We start from the raw sequence: 24,385 nt of genomic DNA, 5'->3' as shown, positions 1-24,385 counted from the left end.
ATAAAAAGCGTCTAATGAATAGCGTACTTATGTATCTTCAAAATTATTAAGAATAAATAGAAAAAAAGTAACAAATATTTCTAGTAAATGTGGGTGTTTACAGTTGGGGAGAAAAAGTATATTCAGCGGTATAAAAATTACACATTACTGGATGTCCTCAAATCTGAAACTGTCTTTGACTACTTTTATTTGTTTTTCAGTCTTTTCTCTTTGGTAAAAGAATAATGCACTAATGTTGCTCCCTGTATTTTAATCATCTTAAATCAAAAGCTAATTGTTCTGAAGACTCTGAAAGCCCCCGAACAGTCCCCTCCACAAATCTGCGCACATAACACCGCCTTCCCCCACCCCCAAACCGTGTAGTGAACAGTCTGTTATGGTACTGCTGGTTACTACTCTATCATAAGGATGTGTTATTTTACTTACAGCAGTCTTCAAAATAAGGTGAAGCTGTTTGCATTGTAACTTGATAAATGTCAGCATGTTGTAGAAATGTCCGCAATTGAGCTAAATGTAGACTGAACGAAAAGATTAAAGATCTTCCCAGATCAGCTTGTTTGCTGAGAAGTATTTTTGCCTTTCCTCTCCTGGTTGCAAGCAGAATTATTCAGCATTTCAGAAAGATTCTTATCCCTGGATGTGCCCTTGGAATCTTGTTTCCGCAGCAACACAAAGCTACTGATAAAACATCCCTTTTAAACTTCAAATCGGTCTTTTATTTAGAGTTGTAATTAGGAAGTTTGCTGGTAGCATTGTGTATTTTTATGTGTATGCTTATGCTGAGAGCAGCCTGTAAAACAGCCATAAGGTGAATAATCCTGAAAGTGTTGGAGGAATATCCCGTGGTGGGGTAAGCCTTCAGGCAGCATGGCAGAGGAGTGTGCTGAGGAGGGGGGTGCCGACAGAGTAGGCAGTTGTTTTTCAATGGTTATATGAAGAAACAGCCCTCTGTGGGCTGTAACTATTGCCAGGAGCTGGCTCCTTTCCTCCCAGCAGCTGCAGCATGCTCTCACTTGTTCCAGTTCTGCTCCAAAATGAAACATGTGAAGAATAGAAATGGATGGAAGAACATGCAGCAGCCATTGTGGGTAGAAGGAGCTAAGCTTTGGCACATGGCCCAATCTGTCTGTTGAAAAGCTTTCCTTCCTTGAGAAGGAGTTAATGGGAGAGGGGCTGCGTGTCAGAGGTTCATCTGAGCAATCAGTGTGCTATTTTCTGTAGGCTGCTCATGCTGTGGTGCACTTCCTGGTCATTGCATTTGGATTCCTTTCTAAAAAGGAAGTTGGTACTGGAGCTATAGAAGGATAAGATGCTGGCTTTCAAAGCTGTGTGGCACAGCTTCTTTGCTATAAATGCTCGTTTGTTTGTTCTCTACAGCTATGCGATATGTTTTACTTGGTTGGTAAAAACTTTGTTATACATTTAAGATGCTTAATATTAGGAATGATAAACTGCACTGCTGGGGCTTGTATTTATTTTCACGTGGTGTCTTAAAATGGTGCTATTGCAGGTTGTCACAGGATAGTAACCACAGCTTGAAATAAGAATTATGTGTATACTAGAGTTGGGGAGTTGCAAAATCTATATTTAAATTTATCACATTACAGATTAATAGCACTCACAGCTGAATGGTTGCATCAGCTTGTGAAGCTGCACATTGTTGGGTTGGGAATAGATCCTTCCTTCTGAATATTGAAAGTATCAGTAACTAGATTAACTGTAATAATGTGAATAACATGCGGACTGTTAAAGGGAGAGGTATATGTGCAGTGATGGCTACATGTGGTCAAGGATTAGAAATTGAAAGCTATGAATTAGCACTCTAGAAGTTGTTATGTGAACTATTACGCCCACTTTACTGATACTCATCTTCTCTGGCAAAAAGCCTAGATAATAGAAGGTTCATCCCTTTAGAAGGAATCCCAGTTAACTGCTTCAGTGAAAAAAAGTTGCTGTGAGATGAGTAGAAGCTGACGGTCTGGACAGCTAGGTTAGGCTGTTCACGCTGGGACTGCAGTGCCAGAATGCAAGTAATCTAAATTTAGGATGTGCTGGCTGGCTATGGGGTGTGTATGTGGAGCCGTTCCGGTTTGGACTGTAGGGGGAGCACAGGTGATCATTAGTCGTAAAATTAGATCTCTAATTCTAGCTAAGGCTAAGCAAGATGAATCCTGCGTTAAGTGCTAAGCTGTTACGTTAACTGCAGTGGGTTAATACATCGAGGGTTTGATTTGCACTTTTTATAGTTGTTTCATTTGCAAACACTGCAAAGGACACTGTATGAGCAGCTTATTTCTTCAGTAGAGTTCTGGAGAGTAGTGGGTCAATCTGGTGTTGATGACAGGGAGCGGCTGGATGGACATTATGAGGAATGGAGAAATCTTTGGGAAATGGTTCAGTTTGACCTATAAAGGACCCGGTTTTGTTAGTTTAGGGTGTTTCCTAGATAGTAAAATAGATACTGCTATATAGATACTGCTATGTAGCTTCATGGGCCAAATAGGTGTATGATTGTAGCATGTGTGCATGAGAGAACACTACTGATGAAGTTGTTTCTAATATGTACCTCTTACAGTTTCTATAGCATGTGTCATATTGAAAACATGCTGTTTTTTAAAGGGTCACACAGTTCACTCAGTTGTATTTGCTTTGAGGGCTGTGACAGCGTGTGAAATGGTGTTAACTTTGTAATACAGATTCTCTGTGTACCTGTATTATGCCTGATAACTGAAATATTACACACAAGCAAATGTATGGAGCTGCTGTATGATCAGCTGTTTGCTCATGGGAATTGAGATAATCTTGCCTACATTTAGTCAAGTTACAGAAAAGCTCATGTTTCAGAAAGTGTGACAACAGAAATAGATCTGGTGTCCCTTTTAATGTTTCAGCTAGGTAGTACTTTGGGTTTGCTCTCCTTAGCTGAGGTTTTGCAGAGGTAACAGCAGTACGTGCTCAGCTACAGTGGTTTGGTGAGATCTGATAGGAACAGAAAAATGACTGTATGCAGAAGGTACACTGGAGAGGAGATCGATCGCATCTTTGCTGCAAACAGTCAGCTTTTTCCATGCTGAGTCATGCATTTTAGAGTTGAACCATTTGAAAGCAAGATTACCCATCCTTTTTTAAATAACAGCACAAGCTTTCTGCTAAGAAAATGCTTCAAGAGCTACAAGAGGGGAAACGTTGGTATGTTTAATTGATGGATTCAAGTTCATTGAATCTATACAAGGAAAGAAGCAGATTTTTCATCAGTAACCAATCTTTGCTTGAGAAGCAATAGCTTAGAGATTTATCAAATATTGTAAGAGATTAGGAGCTTTTTAAGCAGCATCAATTGGTAAATACTGGCATTTTGCCTTTTTCTTGTCAGGATAGCAGCTGCTGTCCAGTTCTTTGCAATGCATAAGATTCTGCATTGTGGGATTAAAAAACTACGCTTAAGTCAATACAAAGAAGGAGGTTTGAGATTGGGTTATGATACAATTGTCCATAGGATTCTTTAATTTCTTTCCCAAATACAGGTTGTTCGTGCTTCAGAATTATATCTAGTTTTGTTTTCTGCCTGTTACTTGCCTCACTGGTATATTGTAAACACCACAGGTGATTACCTGAGGAACTAAGAAAATTACTGTGCACTGCACTAAGTGCTCTTGAAGGCTATGCCAAGTTCCACTTCTGGTACTTTGTTGTTATCTATTTTGGGACTTATGAACTGCTATGTGTTATCTATACATATGTAATAGCAACAGTTGTAATGAATACTCGCTTGGCATGTGGAATTTCAAAGCACCCTGTGGAGCATTTTAGTTCAGTATTTCTAGGGGCAAATAAATTCTACAGTCTGGCTGTGGTTATAGACTGGTGTTACGGAAGCAGGCAGGTCAGAGTGATGCTGTGGAGAAGTCATGTGAAAGGATGTCACTGTATATGCATGAGCTGTATGGAGCTCTTACTGACAGCACAGATTCTATGTCATTTTTAACAGTGAAAGTGAGAAATGTTAAACACTTTTGCACACAGTAGTAAGTTATGCCTCAAAACCACCTTCTTGCACCATCCTCTTAGTGTTAAAGAACCTTAACATGGCCAGGCATTTGAATTCCTTTCAGGCCTCCTTTTCTGATTGGGTTTTTGTATTTTATTCTACTTTACATCTCATCAAAGTAACACCAATTTCAAAGAATCTTCTGGGACATGATTATGGGAAATTGGTGGAATGTAAAGCCCATTTGGCTGCTCTGTTTGTGTTTTTATATGAAATAGTTGAGGCTAATAGAAAGGTTTCAATGTAGGCTTGATTATGTTTTAATTTCCAAACAATGCAGTAGTGAGCAAAAAGAAATTTGAAAGGAATGAGGATCATATGCACATATTTAAATTCTAATAAACTACATCTAATTTTAATACAAATAGAAATTATTATAATGAGATGATTTGTCATTTATATCATCAAGACCATAGAAAACATCATAAAATTTGTAAGAATTCATAACATTTTTACTACCTGACTCCAAATCTTGGAAAATGATGTATTTTTTAGTGAGCCATCTCCTTAGGGTCAGGCTGTGGTACTCAAGTGCGTAGGCATTTTGAACAGGAATACCAGGGCTGATTTATTCTGTAGCTGGGAATGGTGCTCTGAGCTTCTGAGATGACAGCACTGAAAGTGTAGCAGTCAGTGTGTGTGTTAATCTGGGTCATAGTCGTGTTGCCTCATACTACTGCTTCCTTTTGCTTTGTGTGTAAGGTCAGGTGCGTTCTTTTTCTTCTTGAACTCTGTTTGGAATTGAACTTGGAAAGGTGCTTTCACAAATTCTGCATCTTTTGTTCTTCCATGTCTGTTCTTCATGGAAAAACATCCAGTGTAGCTGGATGGAGGACTAAAAGGTTGTGACATCTAGAATTACTTGCAGGAGTTAGACATAGGATGTGGAGTTCTACTGCTTTTAAGATGATTTCTGAAGGCTTTTCTGCACCCCAAAGTGAATGGGTTAACTCAAGAGGAATTCTTGTTCTCAAACTACTTTTCAAATACAGCATTTTAGAAAAAGACAAAAGATTCAAACTTGTTTGTTCCACAGGCTGGTAAAGAAGATGAATACTTCTTTCTTTGTTCAGGTACCCTAGGATCAGCAGGATATTAAGTGTCAGTTGGGAAAGCTAATGGCATGTAGATACCCAAATGGGCTGGTGATGAAACAACAGTATTTTGTCCATTCATCCAACTAAAAAATGTGCTGCTGTTGCCTTTCTTAATTTGATAAAAATAGATGTAAACCAAATGTGCCACCCCTATATTCAGTTGAATTTGTGTTCTTGTTTTCTGAATTGAATGAATTTAATATTCCTTGTAACTAATGTTGTTGATTCTTTTCTAGTTCTGCCTATGATAACGTCAACAAAGTTCGAGTTGCTATAAAGAAAATCAGTCCTTTTGAGCATCAGACGTACTGCCAGAGAACTCTGAGGGAGATTAAGATCCTACTGCGCTTCAGGCATGAGAATATTATTGGGATAAATGATATTATCAGAGCTCCAACTATTGAACAAATGAAAGATGTGTATCCTTTCAAAGTTTGCAGTTATTCTGCAGAGTGATGGTTGCTGCCTTCTCCGTTTTGTTTATTTTTCATCCTGGTCCTTACTATTACTGTAAATTGAAAGGGAAGTTCATAATGTTTGATTGGTTTATAGATAAGTAAGTAGGTTTGATATGTGGGTGAGCACTGGTTTTCTTTCAGGAAAAGAAAAAAAAGCTTGAGAGATGATTTAGTGTAGTTACTTCATCTTAAAACTATATTTGCTCTTAATAAGGCTGTTGTTAGAACTGATTGCTTTGAGGAGAAAGTTAACTGGCCAGACTGCTGTTAAGTGTCTGAAATTTTCTTAAAGAACAGAACGGATACATCCTGGGGGGGGGAGAATTAAAATAAAGCAGAACCCAACCCCCAGTATTGCAGTGCTTCCTGCATGTGAGACAGTCTGAAACTGCACATGAACAGGTAAACATGCTTAATACATGCAAATCTGTCTCTTTTGTTATTCCAATTGTTCTTCCATGGGAAACTTGGCTTTGTGTAGCTAGGACTTCATGTGGATCTCTAGTGTATGAAGTAGTCTTAGCTAGGAGACTGTACCTGATATACAAGGCCCAGTTTAGTCAACCATCTTAATTTCCCGAAGTCCGTGAGCGTTGGTTCCTATTGGTTTTGGGGGTCTTTGCAGAGGTCTGCCAGATAAAAGTCAAAAGTACATGCAGGCAGAAACGGAACTGAATCTAGGTCAAATGTTTTCACTTCATAAGTTATCAGAAAATCAGGCTCTAATATAAAAAAATTGAGATTTATGATGATTAATTTGAGGACTGCATGCTTGTGCCTCTGAAATCTGTAGAGGGCTGCATTATGTAACAGGGTTGATTTGATTCAAACTTGTAAAGCAAGAAGCAGCTACATAGTTTCAGAATTGTCACCAAACAGATAAGTGAGAGAGAACTTGTTACAGAAGTTTCACTGGGTGCTGTGTGTTGGTACCTAACATGACATTCTTTGGTTTGCTGCCTTACATCTGATGCCTTGCAGATACATTGTGCAAGATCTCATGGAGACAGATCTGTACAAGCTCTTAAAGACTCAACACCTCAGCAACGACCACATTTGTTATTTTCTTTACCAGATTCTGAGAGGGTTAAAATATATCCATTCAGCCAATGTGCTTCATCGTGACCTCAAACCTTCAAATTTGCTGCTTAACACCACTTGTGATCTCAAGGTTAGTTGAAATTTCTTACAAATTTTGCTGCAATGGTCTTCATAAACTACCTGCTGTAGCCATGAATGTGGTTTTGTTACTGGGGATTAGTGTGATTCTTATGCTGGAAAGACTGCCAAAACATTATTGGTTTTGATAAAGTAATTATCAAGGTTTGCGTGACTAAGAACTTGCTGTTATGCTATTTTAATGAGTGCATCGCTGTTTCCATCTGGAGGCTGACTTTGAAACAGCCTCTTTTGAAAGTTCAGTGAAAATACAAATCTGAAGCAGAATTGTTTTTACCTAGAAAGTAAACTCAAAACTGTGTATACTTGTCTTGATTTGTTTGTTTACTCTGTTCATTGTTGGAAAAGGACTTTGTATTAGTGGGTTACTAAAATGGCATGTGAAATTCAGTGCTGATTGAATGCACAGCAATTACTTGGAGAGAGAATGTTCCTAATTTGCATCTTCAGTGATGGGCTCTCTACTAGTTAATACTACAGAAGGATGATCTTAGAGCTGTTATGATTCCTGGAAATGTCAGCTCAATGCATAATGGCATTCACTAAAGCAAATCAGCTGTGAAGAATTAGAACAGAAATAGAGAATAAAACAGAAAACATGCCATTCTATAGCTTTGGTTTTGAGTCTTCAGTTCCATGTGGTCATAGTTACCACACTTATTCCTATGATATCTTTTCAAAATGAGAAGACCAGGACTTCAGAGTACTTCTCTCCATCAGGAAGAACAGTTTAGGCTAGATCTTCTCTGCTGGAAGATACTGCTTGAGGAAAAGAAAGAATACAGTGGAATTTTATCAAATTTAGTGGCATAGGGAGGGTGACTAGAGAACATTTGTTCACTGTCTTTACTTGTTAAAAAGGCTGGGGGGATGAAAGGACAGGGTGGCATACTCGGAGTGAAAGGGCAGCATTGTCAGGCAGTGGAATCTGGTACCACAGAGGATTGCAGATATTACAGATAACATGATTAAAAAAAACACCAAGCAAGTTAGAAAAAGCTGTTGAACCCTCCCTCTGGATGAGAGTCCTATGGTGGCAAACCCGTGGAAGGTGAGAGAGACCACTAGAGAAGCACTAGGAGATATTCCCTTTTACACTTTACGTTATGTATTTGCCTTGGCTGCTGATGGAGCGAGATCATGGAGCTTATGTTGCTTTGATCTGACATGGTACAACTGTGTTTGCTGTATTGCACCTCATGACTCTTTGTTTTTTATAGTAGCTCTACCTTCTCAATTTTAAAAACCAAAACAAGCAAAACAAAATTACCCTCTTCAAAATGCAAACCACCTGCTGATTGTATGAGTTTGTCACAATTCCAGGCAGTCTTTGCTGTTCATGTGCTGGTCTGTTCCCAGTATTGGCCACACGATCAGTTCTCTTTACATTCCTGCTGCTGTTTGTCAGCTTTTCCTAATGCTGGACTGGTCAGCTCTGACTATTGCTGTGGGATTTCAGCAGCTGTTACCACATCAGATCCCTTTGAGGCATTAACCCATTCATGAAGGAAAGGGAGTAAAATCTAGGGTGACTCTGCAATAGAAGAAGAAAAGAACAGTGTGAGTGTAGCTCTGTTATGTGCAAATAAAGGCAATAAATAAAACCGGGCTCACTTGTGTTTTAACACCAGTAAGATGGTCATGAGAAAGAAGGTAAGCTCACCGTATGGTGAAATAGTACAATATGACCTTAGTGGGTACTGCTGTAATTTCTTTATAAAAACAGCATGCCACTGCAATCTGTGCTTCCTGGTGCAGAATATGGTAGTCTGTATGACAGAGCATATGCTTTTTCATAACCTGAAGGGAACTCTGGTGTTGTATTAATGCCACATCTAAAGTTTAAACAACAGAATTGGAGAGAAAACCAGTACATGTTAATCCTTGTCTGATGAATGCTGAACTTGCACTAACTTGTTCCTTTTAGGGCTGTTCTGCAAGTCTGTGTTAGCTATGTACGTGTGCATGCTTACCAAGTTGATTATTGTACATAAACTCAAAACACAGCTACTGTGAAAATGAATAACAAATCACACTGTCAGAAGAAGGAAAGCAGAAAGTTTGTTCAACTTCAGCGATAATGCTGTTAGCTTTTTTTCTTTAGTGGTGTTATCTCTTCTGGAGCTCAGAGTCCTGCAGGTTGTAACAAGAGCTCCTTCTTTCTTTTCCCTTAAAAGTGATCTTGACCTCTGGGTCATAGATTCCATTTCCAGGAAAGAAATGTATGAGTCTCCATCTATTGATAAAATTTGTCTATGAACCGTGTATCTTGTCCTGAGCAGCTGAAAGGCTCAGGGCAGAAATGCAGAACCTAAAGCTTTCTCTTTCCTGAGGCTGTGCTACAGACTTAAATGAGACTCACAGTTCTTTATTTCCTCTCAATAGGGTAGCTGCTTTGTTAAATATGTTCAGTTGCCATAGGCCAAGAGCTGTCTGCCCAGCCAGGGCACAGCTGGTCTGTGTGCAGAGCTGGCCTCACCAGCTTCTCTCTCCTCCTGCCCTGCTAATGCAGCTGGCGAGAACACTGCTAACAGCCAAAAGCCTCTTCTTGCAGCTTCGGCCTTGATGCCTTTCTCACTATATTGTGTTTCTTCTTTTCAGATTAACCTGTTCCTGCTCTAGGCAGCAGGGGCTTTTTGTCATTTTAATGAGCTTTCTTTGTCATTAATCTTCCTTTCCATCCCATGTCCATTTTTCTACTTCAGAGATTCACAGACATCTTCTGTAACCCAGTTCTTTCTCACTGTGGACCGGAGAGTGTCTTTCTTTTGTCTTAATAATAACAAATCATAGCACTTTGCGCAGAATTACAGCATTATTCTTAAGCAAGTCTCCTTGCCTATAGTCTTACAGAGCTTTTTGCTGAGGTTAGGAGAAAGAGATTACGACAACTTTGTCTGCCTGCATAATCATTTTTCCGAAGTCCTCTACAGATTTTTTGCTTCTGTCTATAGAGGAGACTCTTCTGATTATTTGTACCAATTCACTTTATATAAGCTGCTAATTGCACACAAGGCAGCTGCTCTGTTTCTGTAGCCTGAGAAAACCTTGACATGCTTAAAAGAGTTCTTTTTGGTTTTGTTGTCTAAGGATTCGGGTTTGGTTTGGGTTTTGGGGGGCGTTTATTTGTTGTTTTTTTTTCTTTTTTTTTAATACATATCTAAAGTCAGAGGAGTCATCCCATGCAGCCTGGCTTACAAATTTCATCATTGCCTTTTCTTCAGTCCCTCTGTTTAAGTCATCTACTGTATCTTGTTTTTCAGATGTAGCTTTTAGTCAGCTGAATCACTTCTTCCTTGGCTGATCTATCAGTCGTTTCACAAAGGTGTCCCTCAAGGAAGATAAAGGAATAGGTTGCCAGGGCACAGGGAGGTTTCTGGTAGGGTTTCCATTACAGTCTTTATTGACTACAACATATTATTACTTTATGTTTTTAATATTATCACTGTACACAACTGTTAAAGAGTAAACTATTATACAATGCAACAGAGGAACCTACAGTCTGTTTGCCACTCCTACATTTGATGCCTCAGTTTTTCTGAGAGTACAAACTTCCATGCAGATACATTCTGTGGAAATTGATCATTATCATAAACCAGCATTTTCTTGGTGGTAGCAGAAGCATATGGATGTGTCTAATGTGCCACACCACAAGCCTGCCATGTACCCTGGGGAAAGCAAGAAAGGATCAGCTGCTGTACACTACAACACTGTCTCTGTTCACATTTTCAGTGCTCTTAATTCACCCCTGGGGAGAGGACACTAAATGGCTCTGAAAGCCTTGGAGCCTCCTCACCAGAATATAGAATATATTCTGTTCACCACAATATAAAACCACTTTTCTTTGTGCTGAACTCACTAGTCTAGATCAGAGTTTATTTTAATTTTCATTGGTTAGATAAAACTATTCCTGATAGAGGGTTAAGAATATTTTTTTTTTAAGCCCATGCTTCCTTCAGCAACCTGTAATCTCTGCAGCCTACCATTATCTTGTGAGTGGATTGGAAGTTTCTCATACAAAGATGCAGTTACAATGGGAGCTTTTGTGAACAGGGGTATTGAACTTTGCTACAAGTGTTGGTCAGTAATTTTGTTTTCTGGAAATGTTAATCTTTCTCTTTTTGTTTTCTGGTCAGTGTCTAACAACACGCTGGAGCAGAGCCATCTGCCACCTCTCTGGCAGAGAAGGGGTAAAGTGAACCCACAGTGGAACGTAATCATGTGCCAGGAACACCTTTTTGCCCCCAAACCTTTATTCTTCCTGGCTCCTCACAGCGTAATTGGTTACTCCTTGTACTTAATCCAAAACTTTTTCTTTGACCTTTGTGCAATAATTGGTTTCTAAAAATCTAGGTTGCCATCACCAGGTGTCTAATCTGCCTTTTTATTTTTTCTAATTTCTTTAAAACCAGATTTGTGACTTTGGACTGGCTCGTGTTGCAGATCCAGATCATGATCACACAGGATTCTTGACAGAATATGTGGCCACACGTTGGTACAGGGCTCCTGAAATCATGCTGAATTCTAAGGTAAGCACCACAGCACAGGCTGGTGCTTTTGGTGCTGGTCATTCACCTGCAAGTACTGGTTTTGCTTTCCCTCCTGCTGTGTTTTTAGGATCAGAACACATGCGTAGTCTTGAGGAAGTGTGGTAATGGACAGCTAAGTTTTTGATTCCGGATACAATTATTGAATACTACAAATGAGACATTACATGTATGTGTTTCCACGTGTCCAGTTCCTTGCCAGCTGGGAGACTTCTTTCCATCAAATGCTCTTCCACAGATCAGGATAGAAGTGTTAGTAAGGAGAGCGCTTTACAGCTGCCTTCATCAAGGCTTGTTGCTAATGTTGCGTTAATGTTATCTTGACATCTTAATTCAGGTTTAGAATGCATAGGAGGGTGAATCTGACTCTGAAGGCATGTGATCGTTGTTGTGTGTCAATCTTAATTGTATTCCCATACTCGTAATGAAATCATCTCTTTGATTTCTTTATACTTGGATTTATTCTTATGTTCTTCTGTGGCTGCTTTAAGGTGTGTCCAGTCCCTGTGTGGTGTGAGTAATGGGTGTCCTTCAGAACCTTCAGCCATACTCTTGTTAGCAAAATACCTAGTGACATCTGTGCTGTGTCTGAATTTAACATTCCTTTAGGATGATGATGCTTCTGTAGGGCTGCTGCTTTACTGGCAGCTGGCTGGTATTTGCTGTGGCAATAGAGTGTGTAATGCTTTTAGAAAATAGTCATCTGAGCAATTGAGGGGGTTTTACAGCTTCTTGTATTTTAAACTCACATTGAGGCCATAAACATAGGGCAACTTCACCTTATTTCCAGATATCCTCATATATTTATCTGCAGCCTTTACAAGAAGATATTCTATGTGTTTCTTAAGAAGTGATCAGCATAAAATTTCCTGGCCTATAGCCTGGATTCCTTTTAGAGTAACAGCGCCTTGAAAACAAATAATCAAGTGATCAGGTCCTGAGAAGCCTTCTGTGGATTCAGCGGAGCTTTTGGCTTCAGTTGGAAGCTCTCTGCTAAAAGAAGGGGGGCAGTGGGCTGTGGGGGAACAAGGCAAGGTAGTTCCTGGGACCAGGGCTTCTAGAGATGAATGGGCCCCATGTGGGCTTCTGAATAAAAGCCTTCTCTTACGGATGGTGCAGGTTACCTGTACATATTCTCCTTATATCCCACTTACAGTGTTGGCCTCCTCACATCATGTCTACTACTGGCTTACCTGTTGTGTTGCAAATTGACTAACCAATGGTCTGTGGTGCCCTTTCATCCCTTTGCTCAAGGCTTCTTATTTGTGTGGTGTTTGGGTCCTGTTGGGAAGAACAGGACCTGCATGTGTTTAGCACACTGTAAGGAGCTTTGGAATTCAGAAGAATAGCTTATTTCCAAAATTTGTTAGTTTAAATTTGCTATAAAATCAGGGAGTCTCAGAAGTTGCAGTTGGCAATATGTGTAGCTGAATTTAGAGAATCCTTTTGGAAAAGCGTATCTTGCCTACTTCAGTTCTTGCTACCCCTTCAAAGTACTGTTGTGATGTACGGTTCTTAATTATTTCATTCTGCACAGAAAAAACAAAGAGCATTAACAAGCATGACTCAGATAAAAAAAGCTGTATTTGCGTGCACTTCCACAGATTATTGAAGTAACATGTTGCTGCAATTATGCAGAATTCCTTTGACGACAACGTGTTTTCACTTTACTTGCAGGGTTACACCAAGTCTATTGACATCTGGTCGGTTGGCTGCATTCTGGCAGAGATGCTCTCCAACAGACCCATCTTTCCAGGAAAACACTACCTTGACCAACTCAACCACATCCTTGGTAAGAGTCATGTATAATAGCATTTCCACATCCATCTGCCTGTCTACCAGCAGGGCTGGGCTTGGTTGCTCCTGTCCTGCTCTCGTAGCTCAATGCAGGGAGCTGTAAGTGCATCACCAAATCATTGTGCTGCGGTGGCAGATAAAGGCTACTCAGCAATTTATTTACTGTATCAGCAGAGATGTTTTTAAAATAGAAAATAAAATTAAAAAGCTCAAATTAGGTCCAGGTCAAGGTGGTTTTTATGTTTCTATAGATACGCCACTTAACAGATGTTTTGAACAGATTGCTGATCATTAGAAACTTATGTGTTTGTTTATTTACAAGAAGAAATAACTTAAACCTTTTTTATGAAGGTTTCTAAAAAAATTCCAAGTTATTCTGTATTGTTAAAGCATTTAGTCTGAAGTCATCTTCCCTGCAGTTTTATTGTTGAGTTTTAGCAATTGTGATATAACTGTTTAATGTGCTTTTCATGGAATGCAGCACTGTTTGTGTTTATTTTTAGGTATACTTGGATCTCCTTCCCAAGAAGATTTGAATTGTATAATAAATTTGAAGGCCAGAAACTACTTGCTTTCCCTACCACACAAAAATAAGGTACCATGGAACAGGCTGTTTCCAAATGCTGACCCCAAAGGTATTTCATGCTCTATTACATTGTATCAGAACATAATGACAGGGTAGCAGTTTTCAAACTACCTGAAGAATTTATCTGTATTGGAAACAGAATATGCAGGCCCCTTAAAATGGCAGTATAAAGCTAATAAAATCATAAACCAGCATGAAACCCTCATACTAGCTTATTTTTGTAAAGCAGTTATTAGTAACTCCAAGATTACGTGTTGATCTTTAACTGACAAGTGAAATGTAAATCCTAACTCCTGCTACTGTCTTTGAAAGCGTGATACATTACTCAGGTACTGAACATGGGCATTGGATTCTGACACAGGCACCAAACAAATCTTGAACTTTGTTTCTAAAATCAGATATGAGAGCACTGCTTATTGCTGGACTCGGTACAGTTTGCACAGACTGCATGTCAGCTCTGGATCAAACGGGATAATATCAGTCTAAGTGTGAAAGGTTAAAATTTAATGGAATTAAAAATTCCGTTATGATAAGTGGAGCAGAAGTTATAAAAGCAAGGCTGTAGTAAAGGGCAGATATGATTTTGATTGGCCATGTGGCTGTTAAGTTGGCTTTTGAATTCAGCTTCATACAGTGTAAGGGCAGCTGTATTCACAGGACAGTGCCCTTTCACCTGCTCTGACACAATTCAGAAGTCACTTTTTTTTTGACTGATAAAATAATTTGCTCTCAGTGAGTACGATCAGGTACTGAACTACCACATAAAAGCTGATTTCTGCAGATGGAGCTGTGTAGAGCTGATTATCCCTGAGAGAAACAGCAGTGATTTATTCTGCTTTTGTAATAGTGCTCATCAGTGTGAAAATTTCTGCCATGGGCTTCTGACAGCTCAGACTGTAGCATTGCTGATACACTGAGCTGCTGAGGAGCATGCTGTTTGCATGACTTCTGCAGCACCTTCCCATCTGCATCTTTGGAGTAGCTTTAGAGCAGTTTTTCAAAGGGCTGTTTGGCAGTCACTGCAGTGAAAAGCACTGTGCATGATGTGCTGTAGCAGAGCTTGAGCATGTGAGTTCCAGTCTTTGAGAACTGCATCACAATATTTCATGTTAGTGGCTGTGCAAGTTTGCAGCTTTTTCAAGCCGCCATTGAACACAGTGGCAAAGTTCAGTCTCCTCTGCAGTGCTTGGTACACGTCTCATCCTGGTGTGAAGCTACAACTGCTTTTCTACAGTAAAAAGCTTCTATTAAAGCTCTGTGTCATAAATTATGTGGTGAGGAGAAGGACTGGAATTTGGGATACTGCAGATATCTTTGGGCTTCTTGCTATAGTAATCATTCTGTTTTCTTTTCTTGGAAGAGGAGAATGTGTTACATCAGAGTTACTGCAATTGTTCAGCTATTGTGATTTGTAACTTTTGTCCAGAATTCCATCAGGTCTCACTGTCTTACTGGATCTTCAAGTTGTTTGTGAATTCTTTATGAAATGTCTCAAACAGATTTTGCCTGAATCTCATGAATATGGATGTATTTGCATCCTGGCTGGGGAGCGTGTCCTAGGTTGTTAGTTGCACTAGGACAGTTACTGTGATGATCTAGAACTCCTAATGACTTCTGGATGACATTTCCTTCAGTAAACAGCCAAGTTTTCTTCTCGGAATAAGCACATACTCTTGATTACTTACTTATTTCAGAAAAGCTCTGTCTTTATTTGGATTTTTGGCACAAATATTTGAGCGAAGCCCAACGACCAGATTGGGCAGAAGGCAGCTGTAGCTAGGGAATGAGGTGGGCATGCGGAGGCCTGAGCTGGAGGAAGCAATGTGTTGCTTCTGTTACTGTTCCTACAGCTGGGGAACTCCAGATGTAAAGTGAAATCAGCCCAAAACTTGGGGTAAAGTGTTTTCTGTGGAATATTGGTGTTTGTAACAATCTTATACCTTGGGGTGTGTATTAAACTCTTGCTCACTTTGTTTTTCCCTCTTAGCACTCGATTTGTTGGATAAAATGTTGACCTTTAATCCTCATAAGCGGATTGAAGTGGAACAAGCTTTAGCCCATCCATATCTGGAGCAGTATTATGATCCAAGTGATGAGGTAAAGACACTGCTAAAATGTCAATGTTAATTTAATGTTTTAACATTAAATTAAAAAAGGTTATTTTCTTCGTTAGTTTAAGAGAGGTGTTTCTGCTGCTCTAAGGGAGTTGAAGAATTAATTGCATCAATTTACCAAAATTCTGTATTTCTTGTTCCAGTACAGCATTTTGGAGGTGCAACACAATAAGTAGAGGCTAAGGTGTACTCTCCTGAAAACGAAACTCCTCAGCTCACTATGGTCTTGCTTAATAATGTCTGAGATGGAGGGGAATAACTGAGTTCCCCATCAGACTGTGCATTTAAAACCCTTGAATGTGAACTCACTGTGGTTTAGGATGCAGATCTGATGAGATTTCATGTTACTTTTGGTACAGAAGTAGAGGAGGAGGAAAAAGGTAGTTTTCCTTAAAGGACAGATAGGCTTGTTCTGAGAAATACAAATGTTCCAGCTAATTTTTCTTCAGGTAGATACTAGATTATGAGCCTTCAAGAAGTATTTTTAACTTGTGGTTGAAATTTGTGTAGCTACTTACTGTGGTTTGATTTAAAATGTGATAAATTAATATATAAAGCACACAAAGGACTAACAGCACGGGTTCTGCCTTGAAGACTGCACAGGATTAAGTACTTCTGTGAAGTGCACCTTTGGGTTTTTTTTCCCCCATACAAGGACTACATGAAATTAAGCAGAACAGTAATATTAATATTAAAAAAGCAATAACATTTCTTTGTGTTATTAAGCCTGTAGCTGAAGCACCCTTCAAGTTTGATATGGAGTTGGATGACTTGCCGAAGGAGAAGCTGAAAGAACTGATTTTTGAGGAAACTGCTAGATTCCAGCCAGGATATCGATCTTAAATTGTGCATAGGTAAAGTCCCAGCAGCACGAGAGCACCTGGGCAGGGGGAGAGGTTTTGGATTTTATTGCCACTAGTGAAGTGTTGAACTTGCCTTTCTTATTGATACGGTAACTGCCTGTTAAAGGAGAACTTTGTGGTTACTCATGTGATCTCAGTCTTAGTCTGTTATTGAATAAACAGTTTAGTTTTGCCTGCCCTATGGAATGGTCCGTGGGGAATCCAGGCAATTAACTGTCAGAGCTGTAACCTAAAAACCAGCCAACCGTTTAAATAGGAATTATATTAAATACTGCTTCTTGGAATAAAAGCTATGGTAACACTTTGAAATGCAAATTTTATTCAAAAAACATTTTAAGGGGAAATGTTGTTCGTATACTGCAGGCTGTTTTGTTGTATGACTTCAGATGCTTTAAACAAAAATGGATATCTTCCTTAAGTGTAATATACAGAGGAAAAATCCCTTAAATGATTTTAAAGGGAAAAAATCCCATGAAGCTTCAGTATGATTTAACTTCAGGTTTAAATACCTTTGACATAATGCAAGTAAATAAGAATAGGTATCTAAATATTCAGAAATTGATTGATTAATCTTTCTCATCTTTTGAAGATTTAAAATTCTGATTTAAAATATGCACTGTCTGAGGTTTTTTTATTTTTATTTTAAATCCATTAACTGAGCTGGTCTTCACATAGCTTGAGGCTTGCAAGTCTCAGCAGTTTCATACAAAATTGGTCAAATACTCACCTGAATAATCTTTGTAATACTTGTGAAATCTCTGTGATACCGAAAGTTTAAAGTATTGGAGTTTTCTGACTGGAAAAGAAAAACAAACCAAAGAGGACAGCTGAGCACATTGTGTTGTGCTCAGAAAACACAAGTGATGCACAGTACAATTGCTCGCCATCCGCTGACCGATACCCAGCCCAAACTGAGCAGCCGTCGGTCCCTTCTGGGTGACTCCCCCTTAGTTTATATACTGGGCATGAGGTGCTGTGCTATAGAATACCCCTTTGGCTAGTTCAGGTCAGGAAACTTCAAAATACATTTGTTTTTACTTAATTAGGGTAACTTCTGTTGCCACTGGCTTGAATATTCAAATGTATAGAAGCTCACAAACGAAGTAATCCAAGTCCTTAGAAATACTGCATTTTGCTTATTGAAGCGTGCTAACTAACATTTGCAGCTATTTTAATTGAAAATTAGATAGATCTGAGGTTCACACATCTGCCTCTTACTAGTTTGGTGTTGCCAATAGTAACAGATCTGGCCGTATTACTGGGAGTGGTGCTTATTTCCCATCAGTGTTTTCTAGAGCTCATTATGTACAAGAGGCAGGAGCAGTACATGTAGACAGAAATTTTTAGGAGTAGGACAAAGCCTGTTACTAATAGGCTGTGGTAACAAGGAAGGTAGAGCAAGTAGCTGCCATTGTGGTGAACTGTAGTTTCTGATCTCTCCTGCTTGCCTCTTTGCCCAAACCATACTTACCTAGGTTGTATTAGGGATTAAGGGATAAAAAGATTAGGGATAAAGATACTGATGATCCAGTGCTAACGGAAATTTCTGGTTGGCTAAAAACATTGCCTTTAAATGTTACTACAAAGAGTTGATTTGTCCAACATGATACTGAAATTTAAATGGTGCGCTTAGCTTGATAATGATGTGCTGGTAGTTTGTCCCAGCCATTTGTGGTTAGAATTATGAGCTGCTCCTCATCACAACGGTTTAAACATAAGTAGCTGACATTCCAGTGAGGGCCAGTCCACAGGAGCTGGCTTAAAACAGGCAGTAACGGTCTCTTCCTTTTCTGCTCCCACCCTGTGCTTTGCCAGCTAGCTTGTCTCACTCAAAATTCCCCTTTTGACTATAGTCAGGACATTGAGAAGCAGTGTGAAAGTATCAGGGGCTTCATACAACCATGTAATGTACTTAATTCATCAGTTAAATACTGTACTTCATTCACTAGTTATGATTAATCTCCCTAGTCTTTTGAAGATTTTAAGGTTTAATTTAAAATGTAACATAGTGATATCCGCTGTCTTTGACTTTTTTTTTTTAACATGTACCGGTGCTGCTGTGTCTGACTCATATCAATCATAGTGTGCATAAAGCACAGAAATAGGAAAGTATGCTGATTTTAAAAGGCAATGTTAAAACTTTCTGAAATATGTCTCTGCTCTTTTTTGTAGGACAAGGACTTAAAGGACTGGGCATGCTCAAACGTTGCTGTTCCTCTTCCCAGTTCTTTATTGTTGGTCATGTCTTGTGGCCTCTCTCAGCTTATCCACTAACTCCTTTGAGCCATTCAGGAGGGCAGTTCCTGGTAGTTTTGGCTTTTCATGCTTTCAATGAATCTTTTAAGCCTGAAGAATTGTAATTGACACTCCTATGCGTAATGCCCATGTTGACCTGTGGCAGTACTGTACTGTAAGTGCACCTACTGCTGGCCGTATTTTAACTGCTTGCTTTCTGGTTTGAAAGATGCAGTGGTTCCTTTCACTCCCGGATCAATATCCACGAAGATAATTCATTAACCTGTAAGACGTTTACACCATGAACTATGGGTTTATGACTTTACTGAAGTCGCTGGCATTTATTTTGTTTTGTTTTGTTAGAAAAGCTACTATTCAGGGCACTTTAAGTCAGTGACATCCCAGATTTTTTTTGCACTTCCTTTTTAAATAGAAATGGTTACACCCAGCGGGGGTTATACCGTTGTGCTATGGATTGCAGCATAAGTTGTGTTCATGTTAATCTTGCTTATGCACTTTGGGTGTCCTGTGCTGTACATACAGGTATTCTATACAGCGTAAGAGCCACATAGAAGCCCAACTTAATTGAATTCATCCAAGAAACATTTTTTTTTTCCCATGTATTGATGAAATTTACACCTTTTTCTCTCTGCCTTTTCTAAAAGAGATCATTTAAAGTTTAACCATGTTGGAGGCATAGTACTACTTGTGCAAAGAGAATGAGTGGCAGCTCGCCAACTTACAGTTACTCACCGTGTGGTGGAAGATTAACAAAGAACATAATGGCATGATGACCTAATGGTGAATGCTTTTCTCTGTGGAAGGCATCCATGTCTGGTGGCAAGCGAGAAACCAAAATACGATGTTAATAAACTCAGTCTACATCCTGCATACCAATGAAACGCTTCAAGTGAGGATTGATAGTTTTTACATTTGAGTCTAATCACTGACATTCAGAATTCTTGCCGAGAGGAACACTGCATCTTTAAATGAGAAAGTTTGATTTTACTTTTGCTCCTACAGCATGTCAGCATCTCAAGTTCATTTCTTGCAACCTACACTATGGTGATTTGTAATCAAGCCTCCATGAGCTCGTGACATGAAGTACTGTTCTGTTGTCAAGTACTATCAAACTTTTCTGATAATGCTGAGTTAGGACAACCAAACAAAGCTAGCACTAAATCATGTTTAAAACTGTATACCTTTTAATGATCTTTTCAAGTATTTGTTACTGAAATTGTATAATGTGGAGTTTACTAGGTGTTATGTTCCAGTGCAGTGCCTCCTTTTCTTTCCCCACTGCTCTCTGTGGTGAGAAATTTGCCTTGTTTAAAATAATTACTGTGCCCTCGCATGACTGTTAAAGCTTTCTGTGCAAAGATGATTGTCTAAGTGCCACATGCCTATGATTGAGAAAAAAAATAATCTATTGTTACCTCTGAGTTGTGTTCAACTGAAATGCTATTCAACAAATAACTTAGGAAAAATAGTTCTATTTTTAGCTTTTCATATCTCTGCTGTCTTTTTCTCATTTTATTTTGGCAGCAGTGAAGAATGGATTGTATAAAGACTGCTTGCTAATATGAACAAAATGCACTTGTAATTCCTGGAAATAAATTTAAATCTTATATCTTCACATTAACATTAAGAATTAGTTTTTGGTTTCCTCTTGGGTAGTGTGTTTGAATGGAAAATCAGGTTCAAATGCTACTGTAGTACATAAGGATGCTGGCTGGTTAGTAACTCCAGGCTTCCTCATACCATTTAGTCTGCTCTTCACAGAACTCTAGAAAGCCATTAACATAGACTTCAATAGATAAGGGTGCTTACAGGATTCCATTTCAGATTTTTCTTTTTCCTCTAGTTTCAGTGTTAGTCTGCCAAAACTAATTTTTAATACGCGTGGGTTCATCACTAAAGGGCATTTTCAATTTGGAAGTTCCTGTGGTGCATAAATCCCTGTGGCAGGGAACATACTAGGAGCATTGTCTGGACACTGCACAGGTGATGGTTGAATTGTGGTGTGAAACCTATGCTAAAACCATTTCTATCGAAATATGCACTTGACTGTTGATACTAAGTGTGGGAATGTCTCTTGACACTTCTACACATCTTTACCAAAATGCTTTTCTCACTCAGTTTTGAGAAGTTGAAATATTTCTAGAATCTCTGCTACTTGTGCGATCATCATTACTACAGGATTCATTTTGGCATGGTTGGAAGGATGACTGTTACCAAGATTAGTTTGTAACGCCTCAGTTGTAATTTATTAAGGAAGAACTTTGGCAGCTTGCTTCACCCTGCTCTTTCCCAAATCTTCTTTTTAATACTTTCTTTCAGTTTGGATTTTTGGGGAGGCGTAGACTTGCCCTTGAGTTCTGTCTCTCCGGGTGAGAAGCTAAGGGTTTGCTTTACTGAACATCTGGTGCTTTCGGGCTTTCTTCCTTCACTGTTCTCACTGAATCCAGTTGGCCTCCATCAGTAACCACATTCATCAATCTTTTGCAGAATTCAGTGAACATCGTTGGGTTGAATTTGACGTGTCAACAGGAGAAGCATGATTTTCATTATTTTTTGTCAGATTTTGAAAACAGTTTAAAAGAAGGTGCCTATACCAACACTGTGTTAGGTCAGTGATTGCAGCATTGTGCATAGGTATTTTTTTTTTTCCTTATGTAGTTTTTATATTTTCGAGCAGAGAACAGCAACTCTTAATCAAAGTAACATGCATATTTCATGGTAAAGATGCTTTGGGAATAAGGAATGTAAACAGTTCACTGTCAGAAACATTCCAACCTTACAGCTGAAGAAAAATATGCAAACAAAATTCTCACGGCTGCTTTGGCAAATAACTGTCCTTCTCTGCTGCCCTGCCTGTCGCCAGGCTCTTCCTCATCCCTATTACACGTCTCACCAGTCTGCAGTGTGCAACACACTACATGGGCTGGGCGCTGTGTGAGCTGTCAGGAGCAGCAGTGGTGACAGAGCTTGGCAGTGGCCAAATGAAACCCAAGGAGTTGAGCACGGTTTTCCTTACAGAAAGAGAAAAAGAAAAACCTGTCGTTGCTGCCCACTGTAATATGCTACAGTATATTTATACCATGTCGAAGATGTTTGCTGAGCAACTGTACTATAGATTTAAACTTTATTAATATATATTTGCTTATGTTAGTGTAGTTTATATAGTCCTTGGTTATTGATAAATTTATTGTGTTGTTACAGCACCGTGATATGGTATAAATATAGGTCTATACATGCACATCATGTACTCATGAGTTTGGTCCTTTGCATAGTACTTTTATATTTGTACAGCGATGTCTTCAAGCAATCCCAGATTTTAGGGGAAATATTTTTGTAAATGCAGTGGTTTCAACAAAAGAGTCCAAACAATCCTTTTACTAAGTTTTAAATACATTTGTGGTTCCAAATGGTTTAGTTAACAATTGAAATCAAGACACTAAATTAGTGAAAAGTGCACATTAGTAAAGTGAAGCTTACAGTGGTTTTTGTAGCATGTGCTGTGATCAAACTAGGTGAAACGTTGGAGGAAATGCTGGGCTACCTTTGTAAATCTAGAACAAATTTCTAAAGGTTGCAGCTGGTTTACTTACTATTGTTGCCTTTTCTTGTGTTGTATCAGTGTAGAGCACTCTTAAAATACTCAAAACCGCTTTGTCTTTGTACTGTTGGTGCCTTCTTAGTCATGTACCCCACAAGTCCTGCATAGCTGATTTAGTTAATGGTAAGTTTAAAATAAAAAGCAAACAAAGATTTTATAAAAAGAAATCATTTTCTGTATGTTCTTATTCATTGTAACAATTAAACGTTTATATTGTGACAGATTTGTGATTTGGTTAATCTGTATAGATCAATTGTAAGTAGCAAAGGTTTATATTTCGTCTTATTCTTTTGATGTTGTAAACGTATGTGACTTTCTTTTTTAAATCAGGTAACTTAATGTTCTGTTTTGTTTTTGGCATCTGAATCTTGTAAAAACAAATGCAAAGAAAATCATTAAATTGTGTCCCTGTATTACCAAATCAGCATAGTGCTGTGCATATATAGAATGACTGGAATTTTGCTTCAAAATGAGCTGCTGTTTTATAAACCACAAATACACTGATGTGTATTTCATTGGCTTATCCAAAACATGACTGTCACTCGAGTGCTGCAGTAGTGAGTATCCTACGTTTAGTTTTTGTAAGTACTCAAGTGTGTTTGTTCCACTGTATGGCTGTACCAGCTTGAGATTAAATTAGGGCAAGCTATCAGAAAAACCACAGATGAAGTTAGTTTTATAGAGAGGCAGAAATGCTTCATCTTCAGTGCAAGACAGTGATGAAATAAGGTTTTGAACTGTTGAGCACAGAGTAATCCACGTGGATTCCAGTGTGTCTGATGTCACAGGCTTTTTTGACATTCTTTACATGGGTATTTGTGTAGTTATCACACTGCTCCCATGAAGTCTTGAACATAATTACTTGAGCAATCCTGAGAGACCAAATGCTTTCATTTTACTACAGAAAGGTTCCTCCCAGGCCAAGGATTTGAGACCTGTGATTTCTGGGAGCAGTGCGGATCAGTTTGCATCACTGTAATGGGCTTTTAATGAATTTTTAATTTATTTTTTTAGCATAAAATCAGACTGTGCCAAAGAACTGAGCTCTTAAAAGGTGTAGTTGGATAATGGCAGCTGGAAACTTCTCTAGTTAATACGAAAGCGCCGAAAACGTGACCTGAAACAAAAGATTGCTTAGCTGTAACTGGCAGGCCTGCCACAAGTCCGAGAATGGGCTTGTCAGGATTCATCTCCATCCGTTCTTTGGCTTTTACATCAAAGAATGCAATTTTTCCCCAGAAGATTACAGAATTTTGTTTCACCGTAGGTAGGTTTATGCCTGTTCTTATGTTTCTGACTGTAGCTGCCTTTCGCTTTCTTTGTTCTCCTGGCAGAACGCTGTATTGACAGCAGTGTGTACTTCAGTGAGTTACTCCAACGTATGACTACAGTGCAGCTTGTCTCGGTGGAGGTTTTGACAAGCTGCTGATTGACATAACGCTTTTGCAGTCCTTACTGGAGCAAGGTTAGTTTGAAATATGCCGATTTCCTATATTTCACCAGAACTGGACCTGATCCTCTCTATCTGCAGGCTTCCAGCAGAGCAGGCGTGCTCAAGCTGTTGGAGTCAAAAACCACAGAGCTGGCCTGTGTCAGCGAGAGCCCCCGGCATGCTCTCGGAGCTGAGCTACCTACGTGGGGCCGTGGTGCACCCAAATACTTGTGGCAGCTTGTGAGAAACCGCTTCTGAGCCTAAGCCCTGTTTGTTGAAAAGGTGCTAGTGTAGGTTTGATGGCATCAAGCTTTGCGGGACTTCCTCTGCTGGTTAAAGATGCCAGCCTCTGTTGTGCACGTTTCATTTTCTGTTATTTTCTACTAAACTGCATATCTATAGCACTTGGC

At 39.1% G+C, this 24,385-nt stretch overlaps 1 protein-coding gene across 1 annotated transcript in view; it reads left to right on the top strand.

The window, feature by feature from the left end:
- The window catches only part of MAPK1 (mitogen-activated protein kinase 1), a 35,047-nt gene extending 11,315 nt beyond the window's left edge, over window positions 1–23,732 (top strand). Inside the window, exons 2-9 of the mRNA XM_080628768.1 lie at window positions 5,382–5,564; window positions 6,585–6,774; window positions 11,195–11,311; window positions 13,007–13,121; window positions 13,630–13,761; window positions 15,700–15,809; window positions 16,553–16,680; window positions 18,862–23,732. Of these exons, the coding sequence (XP_080484894.1) occupies window positions 5,382–5,564; window positions 6,585–6,774; window positions 11,195–11,311; window positions 13,007–13,121; window positions 13,630–13,761; window positions 15,700–15,809; window positions 16,553–16,669 (964 nt within the window). The 3' untranslated portion in view covers window positions 16,670–16,680; window positions 18,862–23,732. The remainder of the gene's footprint in view (window positions 1–5,381; window positions 5,565–6,584; window positions 6,775–11,194; window positions 11,312–13,006; window positions 13,122–13,629; window positions 13,762–15,699; window positions 15,810–16,552; window positions 16,681–18,861) is intronic.
- The last annotated feature ends 653 nt before the right edge of the window (window positions 23,733–24,385 follow it).

This window comes from Psittacula echo (genome assembly GCF_963264785.1).
Source record: "Psittacula echo genome assembly, chromosome: 13".
In the NCBI taxonomy this organism is placed as follows: domain Eukaryota; kingdom Metazoa; phylum Chordata; class Aves; order Psittaciformes; family Psittacidae; genus Psittacula; species Psittacula echo.
This window is presented reverse-complemented; position numbering and strand designations above follow the sequence as displayed.